The sequence below is a fragment of the Mastomys coucha genome, unplaced genomic scaffold (assembly GCF_008632895.1).
Source record: "Mastomys coucha isolate ucsf_1 unplaced genomic scaffold, UCSF_Mcou_1 pScaffold16, whole genome shotgun sequence".
NCBI lineage: Eukaryota > Metazoa > Chordata > Mammalia > Rodentia > Muridae > Mastomys > Mastomys coucha.
The window spans coordinates 37,359,584-37,367,516 of record NW_022196898.1 but is presented as its reverse complement, the minus strand read 5'-3'; the positions used below and the strand labels follow the sequence as shown (position 1 = coordinate 37,367,516).

The window sequence follows — 7,933 nt, the reverse complement described above, 5'->3', positions numbered from 1 at the left end:
CATTCCCCCAGCATCCCCATAAATTTCCCCAGTCTCCCCATACATTTCCCCAGCTTCCCCGTACACTTCCCAGACTCCCCATACATTCCCCCAGTCTCCCCACCTCTTTTTCCCCCCTGAGACAGGGTTTCTCTGTGTAGGCCTAGCTGTCCTGGACTCACACTATAGACCAGGCTGGTCTCGAACTCAGAGATCTGCCTGCCTCTGCCTGCCAAGTGCTGGGATTAAAGTGTGTGCTGCCACCATCTAGCTACCCAGTCCCCAAATTTAAAAAAATATGGTTTATTTACTTGAGTCAAAATCCAAATAAGATCTATAGGTTGTAGTAGAGTGTTCTATTAAGTGTTTTGTAATTTATATTTTATTTTCTTTTTAAGATCTATAGCCAGGCTTTTTATTTTTGTTTATGTGTATGTACATGTGTGTGTTTCTGGGTGTGCTACATGTGTGAAGGAGCTTGCAGAGGCCAGAAGAGAGCGTCAGTCTCCTGGAGCTGGAGTCACAGTAAGCCATGCAGCATTGGTGCTGGGAGACAAGCTCTGGTTCTGAAGAGCAGCAGCATTCTCAGTGAGCCCACCCCTGCTCCACCACTCTTTGTTCTTCACTTTACTTCCTTGTCCTAAGAGTGGTTCCTCGTAGATCCCAGTGCTGTTCAGCGGTGTAGTTTACCTAGAGGGAGTGTGAGCCTGTGTGTGAATGTCTTTGTGTGTGTATGTGTGTGTCTGTGTATGTGTTTGTGTGTGTGTCTCTATGTGTGTGTCTTGTGTGTACTTGTCTCTGTGTGCTTGTCTGTGTGTGTGTCTGTGTCTCTATGTGTGTGTCTCTGTGTATGTGTATGTGTGTGTGTGTTTGTGTGTGTACACAGAGTCTCATGTAGCCCACACTGTTCCAGGACTCTTAGCTAAGGACGGCCTTGAGTTCCTGATTCTCTTTCTTGTGCTTCCTCAGTGCTGGGTTTACAGGCTTGAGTCACCATGCTCAGGTCAGTATTCTTGTAAATGTGCACTTGTTAGATTAGAGACTTGGTCAGAGTCCAGTCGGATTTGAAGGTGGGGTGGCTGCTTTACTGAGGTCGGCTACTCCTCCCGTGGGATGTGTGTGTTACCTGCCTGTTCTCTTCATGTAAGGACTCCTTATTTCAGGAAACAAGATAGCTCCCTCCTCCTCTCAGGAAAAGGAGATTTTCTCTGACATTTTCTTCTCTTTGAATTGTTTTTGTTTCCTCTTTGGTGTTTTTTGTTTGCTTGCTTTTTGCTTTTTCATTTTCTTCCCTCTCCCCCTTCTCTCTTTTTAGTTATAAATAAATAAATAAATAAACAAACAAATCGGGGCCTGGAAAGATGTCTCAGATCCAGGGGATCCAACACCCTCTTCTGGCTTTCCTAGGCATCAGGCATGCACATAGTACACAGACCAATATATATAGGAAAAACACCCATATACATAAAGATAAAGTTACATAAAAAGTATGGGGGAAGAGGAGTGTGGAGTCAGGTCTCTATTATATAGCTCTGGCTGTCCAGGAACTTGTTCTGTAGACCAGGCTGGCCTCAAACTCACAGTCTGTCTTCCCAGTCTTGGGATTAAAGGCATATGCCACCACACCTGGCTTCCTCCTGGGTCTGTGTTTCTTTTCTTTCTTAGCAGTTCAGCTTGCCTTATTTGCAGTTTTACCCACAAATCTGGCGTTCCTTGGCTGTGTGCATACCCACATAGAATGTGGCAGCTCACACCTGTGATTCCCGTACTTAGGAGACGGAGGTAGATTGAGAGTTCAAGGCTGGCCTGGGCTGTACACCAAGGCCATGTCTGGAACTTCGAAGTGTTTGAGAGGCTGGAGAGGTGGCTCCATGGTTAAGAGTGCTTACTGGTTTTTGCAAAGGACCTGAAGTTGGTTCCCAGCATCCCTGTCGGGCAGCTCCAGGGGATGTGAGCCCTCTGACCTCCACAAGTACCTGCACTCACAGGTGTGTCCTCATTCACACATATACACAAAGAAAAAACAATAAAGTGAAATGATTTAGAAAATCTCCATAGGAGGAGGCAAAAAAAAAATAGGTACATACATTCTTTGCTGGCACAAAAATGGGGTTATAGATGTCCCCTCACTTTTACAGGTATTTGTGGCTCCAAGAGATGAAGTACCTTGTGTAATCTTAGAGTAACGGCACTTGTAGGTAACAGTTGGGACTGGCCTCAGAATGATGCTCTTGGAAAGGAAGGACAATTAATTAAATCTTGAGCATAGACTCTCTCCAGTTGTCAGGGCCTTGAAGGAACAGCCGGTCTAACACCCTCGGGTATGAGTGAAAGAGGGCTCAGAATGGAGGAGGAACTCCCCCAAGTCACGCAGCAAGTTCACGCAAAACAGCAACACCGCCCGTTTCTGTCACACCTCCATTCTGTCACCGACTGCCTTGCCAGGGACCACAGACATAGGAAAGCTGGGTGCTTGCCTGAAGGACCCTTTACCTTGATTCGCGCTGGCATTGATGTAGGCACTGAAGAGCAGGACAGTGAAACAGCTGACCCTATCCACGGGGCATACTGGCCCCGCCCCTCGCTGGCTAGTTTTCAAGGAATAGGCATTTTCAACCTCACAGAGAGCCAAGGAGCTCTGGGTCTGAGTTTTACTCACCATCTGAGGAAAGATGGCAAAGCCAGGGGTGGGAGAGGGAGGGGTGTACCCACTCAGGAGCTGACACACTCTGCTTCCCTCCTCCTCCAGTGCTCCATGGGCCCCTCCTCTGACAAAGCGTTGACCTTCATGAAGGACCATTTTCTGATGGATGAGCACGTGGTAGGAACACCCCTGCTGGTGAAGTCTGGCGTGGAGTACACGAGGCTTGCGGTGGAAGCAGCTCAGGGCCTTGATGGGAGCAGCCATGTGGTCATGTACCTGGGCACCTGTGAGTATGGGCTTCCAGAATATACCTGGCATGACCACAGCAGGGACACAAACCCAGGCTAAGGCAGGAAGCCTTTGAGTCCATCCCCATGTTCAGTTCATAATTTAACAGATAGTTAGTGTGTGAGCCCCCTGCTGGACTTAGGAAGTGCAGTGCCATGCGTGGCAAGACAATCCAGTCTGTAGCCTTTCTGAGCTTTCCATCGGCTGGGGAATGTAGACCCGAGTCTATATGTATTCCAGTCTTAGAAAGCGCTGCCTGCCTTCTGGGAGGAGCCATATCAGAGGCAGGAGGAGTGGGTAGGGAGGGAAGTGTGACTGACTGAAGGGGTCATCAAGGGTGACCTGGGGAAGGGTAGAAGCCAGGCCTCCCCCCGCTCCCCACCAGTCTCATGCAGCCCACGCTGGTCTCCAACTTACTATGTAGCTAACACTGACCCTGAACTTCTGATCCACCTGCCTCTAACTCCCAAGTTAGGACTATAGAATAAGACCCTGTCTTGGAAAAAAGAAAAAGAAAAACAAACATGGTATGGTGGTACATGCTTTTAGCTCCAGCACTTGGGAGAAAGAGGCAGGCAGATCTCTGTGAGTGCTGGGGCCAGCCTGGCCTACTTAGTGAGTGTCAGGCTACATAGTGAGACCTGGCTGAAAAGTAAAAGAATTTACTTCCAAAAGTTGGCAGCTAGCCTGAGTAGCAGAACAAGACCCTGTCACTAAGGAAGGCAGACCCACTCTCCCATCACCCCCTACCCTCAGCAGGATCCCCTTACTCTGTTTCCTCTCCACATATACACACAGGGTCCCCTTGCTCTGCTCCACTTGACTTTCTAATTTACAGCTAGTGCGCTATGTAGTTTTCTCATTCAGAACAGTTATGGTCTGCCTCCACCCACTCCACAAGCCTGGGAATTTTTGTCTCTGTTTTTCCTACTCTATGCTCAGCACAGGCACAGTAGAGATGGATCTTTGAGCATGGCCTGGAAGAGTGAATGAGCCCAGTGCCTTCCTCCCAGGAAAGTACCCGCCCTCAGTTGGCTGGCAGTCTAACACACTCCCCAGACGACCGTTCGTTCCTCTTTCCAGACTGTTAGATCCATCCCTCTCTCCTGAGCCCACTCTCATTCTTGGCTCAGGACCCTGGTCCTCCTGCTTCCTAAAGGATGAGTAAGCATTGGGATAGGACCTCTCTGGCTCTCCCAGCCCAGCCTCCTGTTCCCTTCTCAGCTTGATCTGCCAAGGGTCTCCTGTCTTGCCATCTTTGAACTGCCTTGCCCTCTGGATCTTTATTCTTTTCTGTTTATTCAGAAATAGTGGGGCTGAGGACACACAACCCAGCAGCCAGAGTGCTTGTCTGCAGTGCGTGAAGCCCTAAGTTCGATCCCACATAAAACCACATAAAACCAGGCTTGAGGCATGGTGGCGTGTGTTCGTGATTCTCCTACCCCATATTTCTGAGTTCTGGGAAGATGCAAACATTTAAAGGGTGGTGAGGCCGGGCAGTGGTGGCGCATGCCTTTAATCCCAGCACTGGGGAGGCAAAGGCTGGGAATGTAGCTCAAGGGCCTACCTCTTGAGAGGCCCTGGATTTAACCCTTCCTTTACCCCAATACTAGAAAAAAAAAGACACAGACAGAAGCTGGGAAGATGACTCAGTTGTAAGGACCTGAATTCAGATGCTCAGAACACATGTAAAGGCTGGGTGCTGCACTGGGTACCCGTAAACCCAGCAGTGGGGGTAAAGGGTGGGGCAGACAGGATCTCCGGTGCTTATTGACAATAATAATAAGATAATCGGTGAGCTCCAAACTCAGTGAACAATCCCGCCTCAGAAGACAGTGGGGAGTGACCGAGTAAAACACACAGCTTTGACTTATGTCCTCCACACGCATGCGTGCACGCACGCCTACATAACAACACATATAAGGAAAGAAAGACTGCCAGGAGAGCCCTCCAGCGCTGGGCCTGTGGAGGGCCTGGGTGGCCTGCGTGCCCTGTGGCCATCTTGCTGGGGAGGTGTGTGAGGGCAGTGGCAGGAAGAAGTTCTACCTTGTCTCTTGTCTCTGCAGCCACGGGGTCCCTGCACAAGGCTGTGGTGCCTCAGAACAGCAGAGCTTATCTTGTAGAGGAGATCCAGCTAAGCCCTGACTCTGAGCCTGTTCGAAACCTGCAGCTGGCCCCCGCCCAGGTGAGAAGGGACCTGAAGAGAACACTGTTGGTCCGTCGGTCATCCTCTTGGGGAGCACCTGGGGAGCCCGGGCCACTGTGCTAGGGCTCCCGACACCCCTCATCTCTTTCCCAGGGTGCAGTGTTTGCAGGCTTCTCTGGAGGCATCTGGAGAGTTCCCAGGGCCAATTGCAGTGTCTACGAGAGCTGTGTGGACTGTGTTCTTGCCAGGGACCCTCACTGTGCCTGGGACCCTGAAACAAGAATCTGCAGCCTTCTGTCTGGCTTGAACCGGTCAGTGCTGGTCCTGCATGGCTTTCCTTCTCAGCTTCTGTTACTGCTTCTCTGCCCTCAAAAGGGCACCAATGCTCTCACTCCCAGATTCCAGCTCTCTGGCTCCAGTTTTTTTTTTTTCTTTTCTTTTTTTCTTTTTTGTTTGTTTGTTTGTTTGAGATGGGGTTTCCTGGCTGTCCTGGAACTCACTCTGTAGACTAGGCTGGTCTTAAACTCAGAAATCTGCCTCCCTCTGCCTAAAAGTGCTGGGATTGAAGGCGTGCGTTACCACGCCCGGCCAAAGCTTTCTTTTACCTGGCCTTCTTCCCTTCTTTCCCACTCCCACCCCCTTTGGTGTGTTTTAAGAGCTGAGTTTGCTTGCCTTGTCTTCTCAGGACTTGGAATCAGGACATGGAGCGCGGCAACCCGGAGTGGGCATGCACCCGTGGCCCCATGGCCAGGAGCCCCCGGCGTCAGAGCCCCCTTCAACTTAGTGAGTGTGGGACTGGAGGAGGTGACCAGGCACTTGGAGAGCTTCAGGCAGGACAGGCTTTTCTGACCCATAGCTTCTGTAGCACCTGCCTAGGCTGAGACCTAAGTTCCCGAGTCACACCGAGTCACAGTGTGAAATAGACTGAGACAGGAGAGGCATGCTGAGCTGGAGGCCAGACTAGGGTTCCAGTTGGGCTTGGTGTCTGACTTGGAATTAGTAATACTGGAGGCTGCCTACAGCCACGCCGCTCTGAACAGGGCCAATCTTGGCTGATCTCAGAAGTGAAGGGTTGACCTGGCTGGAAGTCAGATGGAGAAAGGACTGGGGGCTAGTTTGGGGTTTAGCCTGGAGACAGAGAAGGGTTGAGCCCTGAGCTTCGGAGCTGAAATGGAATCAGAAGACAGACAGGCATGGAGGTCCATAGGAGGAGTCCCAGACACCAGGATTACTAAGAGTTCAATGCCAGCCTGGGCTACAGAGTGAGACCAGATATAAGTAAGGCTGGCTCTCCCGCCTTCCTTCCTCCCTCCCCACTGAACATGTCACCTCTTTGCTCTTCTCCAGTTAAAGAAGTCCTGACAGTCCCCAACTCCATTTTGGAGCTGCCCTGTCCCCACCTTTCAGCACTGGCCTCTTATCACTGGAGTCACGGCCGAGCCAAAATCCCAGAAGCCTCTTCTACGGTCTACAATGGCTCCCTCTTGCTGCTGCCGCAGGATGGCGTTGGGGGCCTCTACCAGTGCGTGGCCACTGAGAATGGCTACTCATACCCTGTGGTCTCCTATTGGGTAGACAGCCAGGACCAGCCCCTGGCGCTGGATCCTGAGCTGGCGGGCGTTCCCCGGGAACGTGTGCAGGTCCCGCTGACCAGGGTCGGCGGTGGAGCTTCCCTGGCTGCCCAGCGGTCCTACTGGCCCCATTTTCTCATCGTTACTGTCCTCCTGGCCATCGTGCTCTTGGGTGTGCTCACTCTCCTCCTCGCTTCCCCACTGGGGGCGCTGCGGGCTCGGGGTAAGGTTCAGGGCTGTGGGATGCTGCCCACCAGAGAAAAGGCACCATTGAGCAGGGACCAGCACCTCCAGCCCTCCAAAGACCACAGGACCTCTGCCAGTGACGTAGATGCCGACAACAACCATCTGGGCGCCGAAGTGGCTTAAAGCGAGACACAGATCGGGAGCTGAGCAGAGCAAGCTGCTGGCCATGTTGGCTATGCCAGGCACAGTGTCACTCTGACCAGGGTAGGAGGCTCTCCTGCTAATGTGTGTCACCTACAGCACCCAGTAGGGCCTCCCCTGTGGGACTCTCCCTTCTGCAAGCACATTGGGCTGTCTCCATACACATACCTGTGCCGTGACAGGAAGGGCCAGGCAGGATTCTTTGATTTTGATCGACCCCAAGAGCCCTGCTGTAACAAACATGCTCCAGGAGACCCTGAAAGGTGCGGCTGTCTAGGATTCTGTGGCGACAAACCTAAGCATCCAAGCAAGCTAGGGCTATTCCTGCAAACTCCATCTTGAAAGCTGCCGCTCTGGAAGCAGCTGCTGCTTCGAACACCAGCCCACCCTCTTCTCCGGGGTCTCCAAGATTCTCTACGGAGTTGGCCCCTTGTGGTTTCCCTTACCATCATGCCGTACTGTTTGGGAAGTCATCTCTGAAGTCTAACCACCTTCCTTCTTGCTTCAGTTTGGACAGATTGTTATTGTCTCTGCCCTGGCTAGAATGGTGGGCATAATCTGAGCCTTGTTCACTTGTCTAGTGTGGCTGACCCTTGACCTCGTCCTTCCTCTCCTCCCTTTGTTTTGAAATTCAAAAAACTGCTTGTGACAGACAATTTATTTTTTATTAAAAAAAAAAAGATATAAGCTTTAAGCAAAGCTTATAGTGTGCTGTCTTTCTTATGGCCATGTTCCCATCAGGGTAGCTGTGAGGATCAGGCCTGTGGGTGACACTTTGCAGCTTCTGCCTGCCCCAGCCAGTCCTTCCCTGGGCTCCCGGCAGAGCTAGGACTGAGCAGACCAGCCTCAGCAGTTCGTGCGTGCCTGCGTGCGAGACTCTCTGGCTGCCACACCTGCTGTCCCCAGCACTCCCACGCT

At 51.6% G+C, this 7,933-nt stretch overlaps 1 protein-coding gene across 7 annotated transcripts in view; it reads left to right on the top strand.

The window, feature by feature from the left end:
* Positions 1-7,714, top strand: part of Sema4a (semaphorin 4A) — a 24,306-nt gene extending 16,592 nt beyond the window's left edge. For 6 of the 7 annotated variants that reach the window (XM_031374391.1, XM_031374387.1, XM_031374389.1 and 3 more), the window contains 5 exons: positions 2,729-2,909; positions 4,978-5,096; positions 5,211-5,368; positions 5,743-5,840; positions 6,405-7,675. In XM_031374391.1, coding sequence (XP_031230251.1) covers positions 2,729-2,909; positions 4,978-5,096; positions 5,211-5,368; positions 5,743-5,840; positions 6,405-6,997 — 1,149 coding nt within the window. In that variant the 3' untranslated portion in view covers positions 6,998-7,675. Of the gene's footprint in view, positions 1-2,728; positions 2,910-4,977; positions 5,097-5,210; positions 5,369-5,742; positions 5,841-6,404 lie in introns of all 7 variants that reach the window. The other variant, XM_031374386.1, reaches the window with a different exon arrangement.
* Positions 7,715-7,933: the final 219 nt, after the last annotated feature.